General features: G+C 56.8%; 5 protein-coding genes and 2 non-coding genes across 8 annotated transcripts; all 7 read left to right on the top strand.

Annotated features, from left to right (window-relative positions):
- Nucleotides 1-513: 513 nt before the first annotated feature.
- ABB37_08702 lies at nt 514-606 on the top strand. Its single transcript, XR_001548748.1, has one exon. It is a non-coding gene; the product is annotated as a snoRNA (small nucleolar RNA).
- Nucleotides 607-1,403: 797 nt separating this feature from the next.
- Nucleotides 1,404-1,496, top strand: ABB37_08701. Its single transcript, XR_001548747.1, has one exon. It is a non-coding gene; the product is annotated as a snoRNA (small nucleolar RNA).
- A 983-nt stretch (nt 1,497-2,479) lies between these two features.
- On the top strand, nt 2,480-4,052 carry ABB37_08662 (hypothetical protein; the record flags this gene model as incomplete). Its single annotated transcript, XM_015807742.1, has 1 exon — nt 2,480-4,052. Exon 1 carries the CDS (start codon nt 2,757-2,759, stop codon nt 4,050-4,052), a length of 1,296 nt encoding a protein of 431 aa, XP_015653824.1. The 5' UTR covers nt 2,480-2,756.
- Nucleotides 4,053-4,065: 13 nt separating this feature from the next.
- On the top strand, nt 4,066-4,626 carry ABB37_08661 (hypothetical protein; the record flags this gene model as incomplete). Its single annotated transcript, XM_015807741.1, has 1 exon — nt 4,066-4,626. The coding sequence occupies one exon, from the start codon at nt 4,066-4,068 to the stop codon at nt 4,624-4,626; it is 561 nt and encodes a 186-aa protein (XP_015653823.1).
- Nucleotides 4,627-6,353: 1,727 nt separating this feature from the next.
- ABB37_08660 (hypothetical protein) lies at nt 6,354-8,718 on the top strand (the record flags this gene model as incomplete). 2 transcript variants are annotated; one of them, XM_015807740.1, is made up of 1 exon in its annotated part: nt 6,354-8,718. In XM_015807740.1, the coding sequence occupies exon 1, from the start codon at nt 6,670-6,672 to the stop codon at nt 8,716-8,718; it is 2,049 nt and encodes a 682-aa protein (XP_015653822.1). In that variant the 5' UTR covers nt 6,354-6,669. The 2 variants fall into 2 exon arrangements, with proteins under 2 accessions (XP_015653822.1, XP_015653821.1); XM_015807739.1 differs by having other exon boundaries at nt 6,385-8,718.
- A 1,393-nt stretch (nt 8,719-10,111) lies between these two features.
- ABB37_08659 (hypothetical protein) lies at nt 10,112-11,243 on the top strand (the record flags this gene model as incomplete). The annotated part of the gene is made up of 1 exon (XM_015807738.1): nt 10,112-11,243. The coding sequence occupies exon 1, from the start codon at nt 10,275-10,277 to the stop codon at nt 11,241-11,243; it is 969 nt and encodes a 322-aa protein (XP_015653820.1). The 5' UTR covers nt 10,112-10,274.
- Nucleotides 11,244-13,248: 2,005 nt separating this feature from the next.
- On the top strand, nt 13,249-16,965 carry ABB37_08658 (hypothetical protein; the record flags this gene model as incomplete). The annotated part of the gene is made up of 1 exon (XM_015807737.1): nt 13,249-16,965. The coding sequence occupies one exon, from the start codon at nt 13,249-13,251 to the stop codon at nt 16,963-16,965; it is 3,717 nt and encodes a 1,238-aa protein (XP_015653819.1).
- Between the last annotated feature and the right edge of the window lie 324 nt (nt 16,966-17,289).

Here is a 17,289-nt window from a genome sequence, read left to right as displayed (position 1 = left end):
CGCGACGACGTCCCCATGAAGATTGTGGCATCTCTCCACGGACCCGCATTCGCACTGCGGTGAGTGACATCATTGTTGCCGTCGAACCTAATACCAAGGCAGAGGGACTGTGCGTGTATGTGTGTGGGTGTGTGTGCGTGCGGTGTGTGCTGCGCGGCTGCGTGATGACTCAGGTTTACGACGAACAACTCGTCTGACTCTTCCTCGTGACGACCCTTACACCTTTTGCTTCCTCACTGATGGCCCGCCCCCGCTGCGCTGCGCTTTGCTGTGATGCGCTGTGGACGCGTGCCGGTGCGTACGCGCGCCTTTCCCCGAGTCTGCCCGTCTGCCCCCCTGACTGACTGCGTCGCCGACGCGCGGATGATTCAATACACGGATGAACTTGTCCTCCGCAGAGTGCCGCTGGCACGAGGCTGTAGAACGACATCCTAATGACCGCGTTGTGCGACGCACGCCGGCGGTGCGGCCCGCGGAGTGCCGACGCCCAACGACCGGCCAGACACACACGCCGTGATGATAAACCAAAGCAGGGAATCTCTTGTCGAGCGCGGCGCACGCGCTGCGTGGTGACATGACACACTTTGCGTTATCCAATCCATTCATACAACATCTGACGTGTGTCGGTCGGTGCGTTCTGTTGTGCTGTGACGCAGATGCCGATGCCGCTGCCCCGCGCCGCTTCTGATTCCCAAACCAAAAGTATCTGATGTAATGAGTCCGAGCCGCGCACGCCGTGGCCGCGAGTCGACAACACTTCAACTCTGCAATGAAGCGCCGCGCTGCGTGGCTGCATCTGTGTCTGTGCTGGTGTTTGTTGTTGTTGTTGTGGTGGTGGTGGTGGTGGTGGTGTGCTGACGACTGCGAGCTGCGTCGGCTGCCTCGGCCGCCGCGACGACGTCCCCATGAAGATTGTGGCATCTCTCCACGGACCCGCATTCGCACTGCGGTGAGTGACATCATTGTTGCCGTCGAACCTAATACCAAGGCAGAGGGACTGTGCGTGTATGTGTGTGGGTGTGTGTGCGTGCGGTGTGTGCTGCGCGGCTGCGTGATGACTCAGGTTTACGACGAACAACTCGTCTGACTCTTCCTCGTGACGACCCTTACACCTTTTGCTTCCTCACTGATGGCCCGCCCCCGCTGCGCTGCGCTTTGCTGTGATGCGCTGTGGACGCGTGCCGGTGCGTACGCGCGCCTTTCCCCGAGTCTGCCCGTCTGCCCCCCTGACTGACTGCGTCGCCGACGCGCGGATGATTCAATACACGGATGAACTTGTCCTCCGCAGAGTGCCGCTGGCACGAGGCTGTAGAACGACATCCTAATGACCGCGTTGTGCGACGCACGCCGGCGGTGCGGCCCGCGGAGTGCCGACGCCCAACGACCGGCCAGACACACACGCCGTGATGATAAACCAAAGCAGGGAATCTCTTGTCGAGCGCGGCGCACGCGCTGCGTGGTGACATGACACACTTTGCGTTATCCAATCCATTCATACAACATCTGACGTGTGTCGGTCGGTGCGTTCTGTTGTGCTGTGACGCAGATGCCGATGCCGCTGCCCCGCGCCGCTTCTGATTCCCAAACCAAAAGTATCTGATGTAATGAGTCCGAGCCGCGCACGCCGTGGCCGCGAGTCGACAACACTTCAACTCTGCAATGAAGCGCCGCGCTGCGTGGCTGCATCTGTGTCTGTGCTGGTGTTTGTTGTTGTTGTTGTGGTGGTGGTGGTGGTGGTGGTGTGCTGACGACTGCGAGCTGCGTCGGCTGCCTCGGCCGCCGCGACGACGTCCCCATGAAGATTGTGGCATCTCTCCACGGACCCGCATTCGCACTGCGGTGAGTGACATCATTGTTGCCGTCGAACCTAATACCAAGGCAGAGGGACTGTGCGTGTATGTGTGTGGGTGTGTGTGCGTGCGGTGTGTGCTGCGCGGCTGCGTGATGACTCAGGTTTACGACGAACAACTCGTCTGACTCTTCCTCGTGACGACCCTTACACCTTTTGCTTCCTCACTGATGGCCCGCCCCCGCTGCGCTGCGCTTTGCTCTTGTCGTTCTGTAGCACCTCGTGGTACTGTCCCGCCTTTTTCTTTCTTTCAGGAACTGTGTTGGTTTTTGCGCCGCTGCGTGTGGCGGGAAGTAAAACAGCAAAGATCAAAAATGGAGGTACCAAAACTGTTCTGAAGTCGATGTGCACGTCAACGATGCGTCGTCTCTCCCTCGCTGACGCGCACGTAACGCCGTCCAAGCCCGTGTTTCGTGGAAGTTGGAGGGGGGGTGGTGGTGGCGGGGTGACGGACCCGTCTTCCAACAGCGTGCTGTACACGTGAGTGTAAGTCGCCGTTGCGAGCCACTTCTCCTGCTTCACCGTTCCACCGCCTGTGTTTTCTTCCTTGCATGTGTTTCTTCACCTCCGTCCCTACCCCCTGTTGTTGTGTCTTCTTTCATTTATTATTCGGCGCCTCTGCTCTTTTAAGCCAAGCATCTCTCGTACATCTTCTACGTGAAAAGCTGAGTAATCGTTATTGTTTTTCTAATCTTTTGTCTTTGTTGCCTACTAATTATCTCTTCTGTTTGCACACACGCACACAGGAGCCCCGCGACCGTTGCACGTTTGACGATACAAGCAGCGCAACTTCGGTGATCGTGTACACCAATCTTCTACGTATCTCTCCCATTTATACGTGTGCGTGCAAATACCAATCGCACGAAAGGAGAATAAGTGTCATCCTTTTGAAGTGTAACCGAAAGCGATGCCTGGTGATCTTGCCCTCGAGAAAGGTGACCCGTGGCGGTGGGTGGTGCTGGGCATGTTCTGCCTCTTCAGCTGCTCCAACGCAATCCAGTGGATCACCTACTCCTCCATCGCTGGCCCCGCACGCGTCTTCTTCAACCTCACCACGAATGAGCTGAACTTGCTGTCCTCCGTGTACATGATCGTGTTTGTTGTCGGCGCCTACTTCACCTGCACCACCTTCGAGCGGTGGGGCGTCCGCCTGGGTGTGTTGATCGGCTGCGGTCTGAATGCGCTAGGGTCTATTCTGAAGGTAGCGCCGGCTCTGATGAAGCCAACGTACTCCACGCTGATCTGGCCGCAGGCGCTGAACGCCATTGCCCAGCTCTTTGTGCTCTCCACGCCACCTCTCATCGCTGCCCAGTACTTCGCCCCGCATCAGCGCACCTTTGCAACGGCCGTCGCGTCCACTGCGAACAGCTTAGGCAACGCCATTGCCTTATTCGTGCCTCCGCTGATCGTCAAGAGCGGTACCAAGAACGAATTTATGTTGCTCTTCTGTCTTGAGATGGGCCTCTGTGTCTTGGTCACGGTTGGTGCCGTCTTCTTTCTGCGGTCGCCGAGCTACAAGGCGCCGAGTCGCGCGCTGTTGGGGAACTTGAGCTCTGCTCCGGGCAGCAGCCGGGCCAGCGAACGCACTGTGTCACGTCGCCCGTCCGGGCTGGGTCGCGGCCAGCGCGAGGAGGTCGAGGCGGAGCTCGATGAGCCGCTGAACGGGCTGGGGGGTGGCGGCTTCGTGGATGACATCTGGAGCCGCAGCCGCAGCAGCAACACCCGCAGTGACCATGGTGCGGAGAACACCGCGGCGACTCGTCCACCTACTCGTGAGGAGTCGAAGACGGCACCGAAGAACTGTGTGGTGTCTGTGGAAGCCACGCCGGCAGCTGCGGCGAGGTCCGATCTCCGACCTTGCCGCAACGGATCCGCGGCCGTTTTTGCTCGCCCGGACGGCGCCGCCAAGCCTGCTCTCGGCATCAGCCAAAGCGTCCAGGACGGTGTGGTGGAGCAAAGCGCCCCCTCCAACCGAGTTGGCCCGCAGCAGCCCCAGCAAACACAAGAAGAGGACTCTCTGGCAACTTGTCGGATTCCACGAGCACGTCGCCACTTTTCTCGAGGTGGGCCGCAACGTCGGTCTTCTCTTCCGTCGCCACAGCTTTGTATTTCTGCTCGGTGCCTTCAGCATCAGCATGGGCAGTGTCTGGACCTACGCGTCGGTGCTGACGCAGATTCTGGAGCCCTATGGGGTGTCGGCTGAGCTGTGTGGCATTATGGGTGCGGTGAACGTGGTGGTGGGCACCATCGTGGCCTACCTGGTGGGTATGTGGGTGGACCGCAGACGCCGGTACAAGTACCCCCTTCTCGGCTGCCTGATCGGCTCCGTGCTCTGCTGCGTAGGACTTATCGTGATCCTGCTGAAGGCGCCTGCGAACACCCCCACCATGGACGCCCTCTGCTCCGCCATTTACATTTTTGCCGGCGTCTTCCAGAACACCGCCATTCCGATTTGCTTCGAGTTCGCCATGGAGATTTCGTACCCGCTTACGGAGTCGGTGCCCGGTGCACTGCTCATGGCTGGGGCCAATCTGTGTTCGTTGGTGATGCTGTCTGTGTCCTCCGCGATGCTGGGCAACGGCGTGGTATCGAAGTCGTCGTGCGTAAATGTGCTGATTCTAATCACGTGCGTGTGCTTTGTCGGTGCGCTGCTGGCCGTCTTTCCACACGAGAAGCTGTACCGTCGTGATGCGGAGCGGGAGGCCCAAGCACGCCGGGCGGCCGAGGTAGCGGTGAATGAAGCGTTGAACATGTCGACGGACCGCTCGGTCATTTGAAGCGTTGTCCCGTTGGCTGCTGCGCCGGTGGTGAATGGAAAGCGCGTCTCTTATAGAGGTCTGGAGTGGTCGAGGAGCCCACGCCGCTGCTCATGCCTCGCAGTTTGTTTATCGGGGGGGGGGGGGGGTAGGGGAACTGCTTTTGGCTGGGGCGGCGGTACTGTGCAGACGGGGACTTTCTTGACGTTGCTGCTTGATGGATGTCAACTGCGCTGTGGTACCCCGTGAGATGGCATCAGCGGCGCAGCTCGTGAGCTGCCTCTCGAAGGCGGTGCAGCGAGACTTCCCGGCGCCATTCGTGAGGAGGGGGCTGTCGTGGTTGACGAGACGCTAGCCTTTTGCGGTGCCATTTTTTTTTCTTTTTTGCCTTTGTAGCTGCTGTGCTGTTGTGTTTTCTTCTTTCTTTCTTTCATTCTTGGAGATAATTATTGATTCGGTGTATGTTCCCCCTAGTTTTTGTTTATCTGCTTTGTTTTCAGTGACCGCGCAAGTGACCGAAAAAAGGTTCTTGTCTATTCCTCTATCCTCCCAAGAGGTGCTGCTGCCTAACATGTGCTCCGTGTCGGGCGACGAGGAGGGAGGAGAAGATGCGATGTCGCTGCCAGCGCTGGCCAATTTGATGGGCCTGTCGCCGTTGTGAACGAACAACGGTTCTTTGTGTAGGAGTTTACATTCCATAATTGTTGCTACTTCTAATGCTTCTATGCTTCTTTTTCTGGATCTAACTGTTTTCAGCTATGTTGACAGAAGAATCGTACAACGTCCTGGTTGGCGTAAGCTTCCTCGTTACGCCCTGCAGTTGTCTCCATAAGTAATCCTCGCGTTTTCTTTCACTCTTCACGGCGTAAGCAAGAGCCACATCGTTTCCTGTTATTACAACTTACCACTGTTCAAGAAGTTGTGTTTTATGTATGTATGGGTGTGTGTGGTTCTGCCGTTCTTATAGCATCTCCTTTGCCTGCAAAAGATATTGCGCGTTTACGGTGGCTTTTCAGTACGCGCGTGATGCGTGCTTTTGGTGCCTTCGTTAGCACCTCAACTCAGTGTGATCATCCGCTTCGCAGCAGACGCGTTTCCTTTCGCTTTGTTCTCTCTTTTTATTCTTAATATGTTTTTTAGTGTTATTGCCCCGGGGACGTCGGCGCTTTTTCCTGGCACACGGTTCGAGGCGTGTGTGCGTGTGTATTATCTGTTATTCACATAAGCGAAGCAGCCCACCCTTTAAAATAAATAAATAAATATATATATGAATTACTTCTCGTTGAGTCTACTTCATGCAGGTCTCTACGCCTGGCTTGTATACGAGTATGGAAGAAAGCGAACAGGGAAGACGGCCGTTTCGCTGTCGGTGGACGAAGCAGACCTGTGTGACCGACGCTCATGGAAATCAGCTCTTTCCGTTGTTGGCTGCGGCGATGAGCACCGGCAGACTGGCCAAGGAGAAACCAAAAGGAAGAACCAGCAGCTCCGTCGTCTAAGTCAAGTTGTTTTGTCCGTCGACAGCTTTGAGACGTCCGCTACCTACGTCTGCAACTCGCACCGTTGCTGCTCAGGCTGTTGGTGTGCTAGGCAAGGCCGCTGAGGAGGCATCAACGGTTGTCACTCGCACCTTTCTGTGTCATATCACGGTGGGAACGCCGTTAGAAGAGGCGAAAACAGCGGCAGCACCGCCTCCTCTCTCACCTCGAACACTCATTGCACTCTTTCCTTCTCTTCCCCTCGCCGCAGTCAGACGAACACACCTGTCGCGGAGTAACAGAAGACGATCTTTTTTCTTTTGACGCCTCCAAGAAAACGCGTTTTATATAAAGCAAGGCGAGAAAAGGCAAACGACGTTTTCGCCGTGGAGGTGAAAGGGCCTCCCCCTCTCCCCTCCCCCTCACACACACACCTCGCCCACCTCGCCATCTCTTTCTCTTGTCTTCTCAAGCCGCTTTCACACTCTGTGCTGTTCTGCTTCTGTTTTCATTGTATTTTTAACTGCTGCACCTTGTAAATGACGTTTTTGGCTACTTGTAGACCCTTCTTTTTTTCTAGGCTTCCATGCATGGTTCCACAATTCAAACCGTGTGCGCCGCACCGCCATGCAGAGCCGTGTGGCTTCTCTTGCTGGCCATCACCGTGGGTGCAACCGCTTTTACGGGGAACGCACAAGACGGTGATACTTGTTCAACGGCTCGCACGCGTCGTCTCTCTCCCTCAGCTCTTAGGGGCACGGTGCAAAAGGGGCCGCCGGCGGCAGCAGTAGCAGCACCAGGGATCGCCAACGTCACGTCGGCCCCCACGACACATTTGCTGGCTTGGTGGGTCGCCGTCTTGTTGGTCGTTGGCATATTAGGCCTCGTGGCGGCGTGTGTGCTACCTATTTATGACTTCTGTAAAGGCCGCAGTCGGCACGTGGAGGAGCTCGCCCGCAAAGCGGAGATCAACATGTCAATGCAGGAGATGACGGCACGCCTCTACCGCACTCGTCAGCAGCAGTACGAAAGGGACTTCGGCGTCGCTGCGATGCAGCTGCAGGCCATCGAGGTGCAGGCGGGTGAGGACGGACGACGCGGGTCGAGGGAGGAACGGAAGACACCGCTGCTGCCAGAAGGTGCCATGCATATTACACTGAGTCCGCTGCGTGGCAGCGCGGAGGTGGTCGCCGTGCGGCCTCGCAGGCAACCGAATGAGGCACCCTCCACCCAGCCGTTGCGCGGCCCGCGGGGTGGCGTAGGGGGCGAGGCCTCCGTGCCCGACAGCAGCGAGAGCGGCCTGACAAGGCGAACGCACCTTCTTCTCACGCGGCCCGATGAACCACATAGTGACGCAGCAGCGTTGGAGTGGTGCCTCTCTAATCACTCCATCGGATCCTCAAGCTCGTCGACTTCGTATGGGCGGTCCCACGCCCTGGTCTGCACCCTCGCTGCCCGCTCCGCCTCCGCGCGTACTCTCATGCCGACGCCGTCGTCGGGTCAGCTGACGCACGCGCCGTCGGTGCGTGCGTTTGCCGGCATGAATAAAGTAGAGGCGCTTCGGCGGGCGTTGGGCGGTCCGCAGCTGCACCCCGTGCCGTCAGCGCATGCCGTCGTGCCCTCCACCTCGCCGTGGCCGAAGCGGCAGTACGCCACCGTTTTCGTGTCCCCCGGTGCCTTCGGGGAACAAAAGGCGGTGTCGCAGGACCAACTCACCGACGTCATCGTGGAGGTGCGCTGCAGTACGGCGGGCGTAGTCGATGACGCCGATGACGACGCAGGGCACCGATGCAGTTCTGGCACTGTCGTGTTGCGTGGAGCGACGGCGGGCCTCGCCGACAGCGCCACCTCCTTTCCGCCTCCCCGCCCGCCACCCCTCAGCGGCGCCGCGGCGGAGCCGATGGAGCGATACACCTTCCTACAACGAGCGGACCACCCTACTGACAGGGAGGGCGCGAGCACCGACGTCGACAGCACGGATACCGAAATCTGCGATGCGATGGGTCGCACTTCCTCGAAGATGCAGCGCCTGCGGACGCCGGCGCTGGACCCTGCCGCTGCGGCAGCATCGACGACTACGACCACAACTGCAACACCGACCGTAGCGATGAAGGAGTCGGCAGAGCTGGGGGATGTCGCAGTGCCACGCATCCCAGGCGTGATGGCGGACAGCAATTTGTGTCCTCCGACCGCGCCCCGCGCCGTCTCGAAGAGCGAGGTGGGGGCGGAGGCGTATGCTGCGGAACAAGCAGAGGAGGAAGTGGAGGAAGAGACGGAGCCCTCTTCGAAGTGCTCTCGGTTTGTGGTAGCTCGCAACCGCCCCGGCAGCGTGTGTCATCGGGCGGCGGGCCGTCCCATGACAGTGGACAACACTGTGCATAGCCAAGGAAAAGCGGAAGAAGAGGAGGTGGACGGAGACCAATCGAACGGTAACAAATCGAGTGAGGTGGTGAGAGACGACGAGCAGCATTTTCTCTCACGGACTCGCACGGTAAAACCGCGTAGAGGGGACCCCACCATCCCTGCATCTTCGCCCGCGTGGTTACGCCAGCGCAGCGCCGCCCCGCTCAACAGGCCGACTGAGGACGACGAGTATTCTAATTTGATGGACTTCCAGTTTAAAAAAAAACTCTGATCGGGTTTTTAATTCTTAATTCTCGTCTTGACTTTCCGTTGTGCACGTTCATTTGTCTGTGTACTACTCCCAGCACCAAATAGATACCTTTGCTGTGTTTGTTTTGTCGTTGTCCCCCCCCCCTCCTCCTCCCTCCCCCGATCACATCCGCCAAAGTTGGACTTTTCTTTCAACGACTCAGCGCTTTCCTGTCGGAACGTTTGTGGCTCGTTTTGCACAACGCTTCGACTTTTCCTTTTTCTTCCTTCTCTTTCCTCACTGTTTGTTGCATTTCGTACGCTTTTTTTTCTTTGATACCTGCTGACGATGCATTCGTCTGATTCGGAAGCGAGAGTGGCAGCCGTTGTTGCGCAGGCAGTTTTTTCCACTCGCTGACGACGGTCTGCGTGCAGAATGTCGTGATGATGCCTTTCCCTCTCTGTTTTTTGTTTTTCTTCTGCAGTGCAGCGCGTACGATTCCCGTGCAAACTCCTGAGTCGAGGTTATTTCGTGATCACGGGTGTGATGAGCGGCGCAGTTTATCGCCCCTTTCACTCGACTGGAGTCTCGTCGTGACTAAACGAGTGTGTGTGTGTGTATGTGTGTTTCTTTCTGCTCTCTGTATATTATACCTTTCGCTCTTGTTTTGTTTCAGTTGCTATGTCACAACATTGCCGTCGTAAACAAACACAAATACGCATGGGATAACCGCTGATGGTGAATGGATCCCGTCTTTTTCCTCCCTCCCCGCTGGTGTCCATGGGGGATATGTACACTCGAGCTAATCGCCCTTTTTTCATCCTTTGAACTAATTTTCGTTCTCTTCCTTTACCCAATTTGGTCCTCCTTTGTTATGTGATGAACGTGATCGTGTGTGTGCGTGTGTGGCGGCAGTGCTCAGCTTTATTGATAGTTGCGAAGGACGTCACTTCGCGCGTTCGTGCCGATAGAGTTTGAACCCACTTCTTTCTTTTCCCCCGCAACAAATACCTCCCAATAATAATAATAATGGTGGTGATAGTGGCAGCGGTGACGACGCACAAGCTCGTGTGCTTTCCATTTTGCCTAATCATCGTTGTTTATCTGAGGAGAATAATGAATGAGATAGAAGTCTTCCCCCCCCCCCCTCCCTCTCTGCTTGAGGTTTTTGGGGGTTGGAAGAAGTTGAACATCGTACAAGTTGCATGGCGTGCCACGTTGTGGTGTTTGTCTTGGTTTTTTGTTTGCGTTTTCGATCCCACTCTAAAGCGAACCTTTCCCCCTCCCACACCTTCTCTCTTCCCGCTTTCCCTCTCCTTTCTCGTTTCACTTAACTTTTATCCTCTTGTGCTTCACTCAACGTGTTTTTTTTTTGTTTTGCGCTGCATTGGCCCGCACACACGCACATGCGAAACAAACAAACGACAACACTGCAGAAGGTGAAGGTGTAGAATCACGGCTTGTGCCTCTGACAAGAATTGCTTTAGCCCTCTTCTTTTATTTTCCCTCTTTCATTTACATTTTAAATTTATCATTTCGCGTTGCGGCTCCGCACACGGGACACGCAGCTAGTTTTGTGCCTTCCTTTCTTGCGCATCATGCCTGCTCTTTCCACCGCCCGAGCAGCGGCCCTCCTCCTCATGGCGGCGCTGCAGCTCAGCATCCTCACCGTGGACGCCTACTCGGTGCGCTACGGTGCCAAGACGTCCGCGCCCGGGATGATGAACTTCGGCCTCACCGGCTATTGTGCCGCAGGGGACTCGGGTCACTCGATGATGCCGAAGTTTGCAGCCTACCAAGCCAGCGCCTACTCCGTCATGAGTGCGAACAGCTTCACGAGCGCGCCGATCGGTGGTGAGTCGCGCCAGTCCGCCTGCCTGGACGCGAACTGCACCTGGCAGTTCAGTCACGGACTTTACTACCACAACGAGATCACCTTCTTCTACGGGGTCTATTACAATGATTCGGGTCTACACGGTGGGCCGGCGGACGGCGTGTTCAACAACTTTGCGTCCGATCAGCCTCAGTTGTGGACCAACATGAGCTACTGGGGCAGCCGCCAGCCGTACATGCGGGGTGACGGCAAATGGGCCAACACGAACGTCGTCACCTTCTTCACGCAGTGGGTCTGCGAATACTACGAATTCAAGAAGTCCGACGCATCCCTCTTTCCGACCTACCCGGATGGCGATGTGATCGTGCCCAGCTCCACCTCGTCCTACACCCACTGCGGCAGACGCGTGGATCGCGACTCGCAGGGCCGTTGGTTGTATTATCAGTGCAAGAAGCCCTTTCCGTGGTGGGCCGCGCTGACCATCGCTGTGGTGGTGCTGATCGTGGTTGTCGTCATCATCATCGTCGTGTGCTGCTGCTGCTTCTACTGCGATCGCAACGAGGAGCGCCACGAGCGGGAGGAGAAGTTGGAGACGATGGCGGACAACCCGGCGCAGGTGCCCACGCAGACGGAGCTGGGACTGAGCCGTCACTCCTCCGTGTTTCGCGATGGCCGCGCCGACGAGTACCCCAATGAGGACGGCGACCAGGATGACTCGCGTGAAAGCCGTTAATTGAGAAAAAAAAGAGGGGAGGGATCAGAAAACGAAGAAGGAAAGGAGAAGTAAAGAAGACCCCGAGGAGATCATTTCGTCTGCCACAGCGGATGACGGCGGTGCTGCCGTTTCGCGCAGTTCTTTCTCCCGCTCCTTCTTCTTCTTGCTGTTCGCTCCGCGTCGTCTCCGGGTCTGTTCTTTTCGCAACGCTGTGAATAAAACCTTTTCTTTTCTCCTGTTTTTTGTTTTTCCCCTTTGTCTCTTCTTTTTACGTACCCAACAATGTATAGTAACACGAACTTCTTACTGTGTCTTTAGGTTTTTCTCTTTTCCTTTTTTTCTTTTTGTATAGGGTGAAAAGGACAGGGCGTACTGTCGTTTCCACACCTCATCGGCGCAGCATCCGGCACTTTGTTCTCCTTTTCTTTCTCCGCTTTTTTTTTATTGAACTTTTTTTTTTTACGCGATTTCGTCCGCCGTTGCCGATGCTGCGCCGTGTACGTCTCTATCGCATCGCGTAGTTCTTTTTCCTTCGTCACCGCGCGGGATGAAGAGCGTGGGGTAGAATAGAGGTGAGTGTGTGTGTGTGTGTATGTGGAAGACAGCCCTATGTAGTTTCCTTAGAAGAAAAAATATATAAGCCCTTCTCTTTCCTTTGCTTTTCTCGCTTGCTTTCCACTACCTTGTATGTGATGATGTTATCTACTTTCTTTTATTTTGTCTGTGTCTGTAGTTCGTGATGTTTCTTTTCTCATTTTATGTCGCTTAGAATCCAACGCGCAGCAGTGAGCCAACAGAGTTTCTTTCCCCCACCTCAGCCGAGCTTTGTTCGTGTGGAAACGCACGGTAGCTTCCAATTTCTTTTTCCTTTTACCGCGTTCTCGCGCTCTCGTAGTTGACGTGTCCGTGAAGCAGCGAACACGGCCGCCGCACGGATAGACGAAAGACAGAAACAGCAAGAAACAAAGACTTTCCCTTCGCTGCTCTTTTATTATTATTTCTGGAATAAGTAGAGCCATACTTTTTTTTGTTTGTTTCGCCCAACGTTATGTAATCATTTCTTCTTCTTTCACTGAGCGTTCACGGCGAAGGCGGAAAGCGGCCATGCGTGCCTGCGCGCACGCAGAGAGAAAAAAAAATAATGTGTGCAATGTACCGAAGCGGAGGGCGAAAGTTCACGCCTCGCATCTGCGTGACAGTTCTACTCCTCACAAGACAACTGCGCACTTGCGATGCTGCGCATCCAATATGACGCGTTTCCTTTTATTTTATTTTCTTTTGTTTTTTCTTTTGTTTTTCACTTTTCCTTTGCTGTTTTAGTTTAAGTTTTTGTTTTCCACTTTCTTCTTCGATTCCTCTTTTCGCCGTCGATGTTCCCTTTGTTTCTTTCTTGTTTGACTGGCAAAACACCTCTTAATCCAACAGCAAGTGTCAAGTGACAGGAAACAAGAGTGATCGGGCTCTCTCGGAGCTTGTGTGTGTCTGTGTCCAGACGACGATGACGACGTGCGGGTGACAGGAAACAAGATCGTTGCTTTCACCTGTTCGCCGCACCACGCCTCACACGCACACAGTGGTTGGGTGGTGGGTGGGGGGCCACACACGTGAAGAGAAGAGACCATTCAGTGACCGCGCTATGCGAAGGACGTGCTGTTGAGACGGCCCTTCACAACGGTGCGTTAGTTCAACAGTGGTTTTACCCAAGAATGCGTTACCTCATGGCGGAAAAGTGCGATGTTATACCCCTCCCCCGGTAAATGTGATTTCGGATGGCGCAGCATGGAAAGAAGGCGAGGCTGCCTCTTCTGTTTTTCTTCTCTCCTCGCCGGACTGGGACTTCAACAAGTAGGAACGAGTCCGTGTTGTGATCCTGTCTGACGTCTCCGTATCGCCTTGACAACTCCCTACGTGCATCTTCGCTTGTATTTTATTTCCTCTCTTCGTATGCTCGTGCAAGTAACACACACGCGCTCACACACACTAAGACAATTTATATATATTCACACACAGGACGCCCAGCAATATGACCGCTAATCAAAATTTTCCGTCTCTCTCGCACTGGGCCGATCGCGTGGAGGCGGTCCTCGTGGCTGCGGTGGGGCGACTCACGGTGGTTCGTTCCGGCATCTTCTGGACACTCTCGTACGTTATTTTGCTGGCGCTGATGTACCTCTTCCATTCGCCCTTCCGTGCGCAGGTGAACACGCGTACGGACTGGTACGCGCAGCTGACAAAAGGCTTGCAGATCTGGCTTGGCGTCGTACTTCTGTGCTTCCACGTGGGGCCGCATCTGTACGTTTCACACTCCACGCACGCGAGGAGCTCCAACGCCGCCACGATGGCGCAGCGCATGTTCGTGGAGGACACCGTCGCCAGCATCTTCTTCCCCACCTTCTGCTTCAACAGCTTCCTCTTCCTGATGATTCACAAATTTAAGCGACGCTACACGCTTGCCTTCACGTACGGCCCGAGCCTCACACTCATCCTGATCAACTCCGTGCTGCTCGCAACCTTTGCCGCCATGCACTACACGGTGTGCGAGGAGCTCTTCTCGACGGTGGTCCCGGCGGTGGCCGCGTCGAACAGCGTGTCGGGGAAGGTCCGCGCCGCCACTGTCGATCGCGCCTCCCGCATCGTGTGTCCCCGTCCGGTGAACGAGAACCCCTTCCAGTGCATCGCCTTCCTCTCCACCATCTGCGTTGTCTTCGTCGTCGTCGACTACGTGTATAAGGCGTGCTGGGCCGACGGCAACCCGTCGCGGGGGATTCTGTGGGCGGAGCTGTACCCGCCGAAGCCGAAAAGCGAGTCCGCCGTCGGTGGCGCACCGGCGAGTGGCGCCATCACCGCCCCGATGGTGCTCCACTGGTGGCGTGCGCTGCGGGCTCGCGAGGAGCACTTAGACCTCAGCGCCCAGCTGCACCTACGCGAGGGCGATCCCCGGCTAAAGGAGAGTTTACCCAAGACGATCCGCTTCAACCACCGACACGGCATGGAGGCGATCAACGTTGCCTGCCCGGACGGGTGGAGGGACAAGCAAGATCAGCTCTCCGAGGCCGCGGAGAAGTACATGCTGCAGCCCACAAACCGACCCGGCATGGTGCCGTGGTTCTCCACCTTTATCTTCAACACGACCTGGCAGACGATTGCGCGCCTTGCCCTTGATTTTCTGACGTTTGACGTGCGTATCCTGCAGAAGAACGCCGCGCCGAAGGTGTTTCATCTTCACTTTGCAAAGTCGCTGGCGACCCTCCCGCGACTGCCACCGCTGCCGACGCCACACGACGATATCAATAACAGTACGGTGAAACAAGAGGAGAAGGAGCGACAGTCGAAAAGCGCAGAGGGGACAGCGGGACAGAGGAGCGATGCACCCGCCGTGAAGAGCCCGGAGCAACGGCCACGCAAGACAGCGGAGAGCACGCCGCCGAAGTCGCCCTCTCCGGCCCCCAAGAAGACGACCTCCCCAGCAACGACCCCATCGCTCTTGCCGTCCATGGCAGCAACAGCAGCTCAGGAAGGAGAAGCAGACGCAAAGCCGGATGTGTGGTTTGACTGGATCGCCGACGTGGGGGACGGCTTCAACTCGACCTACTCCATGGCCCGCCTGTTAGCGCAGCCTTTTCTGAGGCTGCCCTGGCACCACCCCTCGACCCTCCTTCGAGGTTTGGCACGGCTGACCGGCCAGTGCGATGTGACCCCGCCGGAATCCTCTATGACGGAGGACACGCTGCATTACCTGCCGCGGGGCTCCTTCGTGGTTGTGGGCGGCGATCTGGCCTACCCGAGCCCCAACGATGAGACCTTCACAACGCGGCTCTTTGTGCCCTACCGCGATGCTCTCAGCGACAACGCACACCTGAAAGGGCTTTACAGCGCCGCGCAGCCGCACGTGGTGGCGCCTGGTGCGGAGGACAAGGATGTGGCGCACATGCATCTGTTAGATGCCATGACGGTGTCGAAGATGGCCAGCGGTCGCAGTGGGCTGCCGCGCGGGACGGCATCTACGGAAGTAGCGCTGCGTAGCGTGCCGCTGCTCTTTGCGATCCCCGGCAACCACGACTGGTTCGATGGTCTCGGCACCTACATGAAGTACATCTTGGAAAGGACATGGATTGGTGGGTGGCTGATGCCGCAGAAGAGCTCGTACTTTGTGCTTCGCCTGCCTTACAACTGGTTCATGCTGTGCCTGGACGCTGGCTGCGAGCAGGACATCGACGCTGCCCAGCGCAACTACTTCCTCGACGTCATCGAGAAGTACATGAACGAGGAGAGCTGCGTCATTCTATCCATTCATGAGCCGAGTTGGATCTACGATTCGATGTTGCACGCCGACAGACTCATGCAACCAGAGACGTCGCGGCTCTGCGAGGCGCTCGGCACCCGGCTGCGCATGCAACTTGCGGGCGACATCCACAACTACTCCCGCCACGTGCCACGCGATGCGAGCACAGAGGCGCCAATGTTGGTCGTCAGCGGCGGTGGTGGCGCCTTCATGCACGGCCCCCGCCTCACACCTGTCGTGGCGCACTGTGCGGCGTATCGTCGCGCGTGTGCCTTCCCAGCCAGCAACACGTTGGGCACCTTGCTGAGTCGTCTCCTGGGGTTTCGCGTGATTAACTGGAAGTTTGATCTCATCATTGGCGTGTGCTGTTTCATGGTCGTCGTGTCGTTGCTGCCGCAGTCGATCAAGGACACCCATCGCGGCGCCTCGCCGGTAGTGCTCGCGACGCTGCCGGACGCCGCCGGGGTGTGGTGGGAGCGGACGTGCACGTACATTGACCTCCTCTTCTCTCGCGGGGTGGCGTCGGTCGTCGCCACGGTGCTGTTCTTTGTCGCCTTCACCGCGGCAGGGACGGAGAAGAGCGCCGCGCTGTGGAAGCGTGGCCTCCACGCCTCCTTCTGGACCGGCATCACCGTGCTCATCTGCTGTGGCATGCTTTCCTTGCTGCTCTGCACGATGGAGTACATGGTGGACAACCGCTTGCTGGTGTCGTCGAAGGCGCACTGGGGCAGCGCGGTGGAGGACCAGGTACGGCTGACGGTGGACTCGCTCTTGAACCACACGCAGGTCATCTTGGGCGGGACGGAAAGGAGCCGTCTGGCGCTGCAGATTCGCCGCGTGCAGAACGCCCTGTACGGACGCGCGCTGGTGAACTGGGGCGGCATTTTTCTGCGCTGCCTCGACCCTCTGGAGATGCTCGCCTACCTTTCGGAGAAGGTGAGCGCCGATGAGATGGGCAGCTTCGTTGCGGGAGCCAGTCGCATCGACGAGGTGCTCTACTACCTCTACTTCCTGTTCTTTTACTGGATTCTCGTCACGCCGCTGGTGTCGTTCGTGATTGGGAGCTACCTTGTGTGCTCCGTGACCTTCTTTGACTGCATGTACGATGCCACTTACTCCGCTTTTCAAATTGAGGAGTTCAAGAACTTCGTGCGGTTTAAAATCGACGCCACCACGCGCGAGTTGCACGCCTACGTGGTGACGATGCGCCACGTTCCAAAAGCGTGGCACTGGGACGCGGCACACCAAGCCGAGCTGAAGAGCGATGTCGCCAAGTTCGCCCCACCGCACCTACGCGCCAACCCCAGTCGGTGGAACGGCCGCCCCTTCCGTGCTGGTGCGGGGCTGGGCGGCGGCGGCGGCAAGGATGGACTAGCGGAGAAGGGCAACGAGGATGGGGCAGAGATTCTAGAGCACTTTGTGTGTTCCCCGCACGTCATCCCCGGTGTTGTCTCGTAGAAGAACGTTTCCACCGTTATTTGTGTTATTCCCTTCTACGGTTTTTGTTCTTGATCTGTGCTTCCACGCACACGTAGATCATTCTTTTTTTCTCTCTTTTGGTTTTAACGCACGGAACGCATGGCGGAAGCCGGTTTATTCCCACGCCGTGACGCGTGTTGCCTCGTTCGTCAGCAGTGCAATGGTGTACTGTCTGGCACGCATTCTGACAGCATTCTTCAACGGTCCTTGCTTCCTGTTTCTCGTCTCTCCTTCCCTCTCTGATGCTGCGGAGTTCAGATAAATACTAAAAAGAAAGAAAGAAAAAGCGGCCGAAGAGCTGCG

The sequence above is a fragment of the Leptomonas pyrrhocoris genome, assembly GCF_001293395.1.
Source record: "Leptomonas pyrrhocoris isolate H10 chromosome Unknown, whole genome shotgun sequence".
In the NCBI taxonomy this organism is placed as follows: Eukaryota; Euglenozoa; class Kinetoplastea; order Trypanosomatida; family Trypanosomatidae; genus Leptomonas; species Leptomonas pyrrhocoris.
The sequence above is the reverse complement of the archived record's forward strand: the minus strand, read 5'-3'. Positions and strand labels throughout refer to the sequence as shown.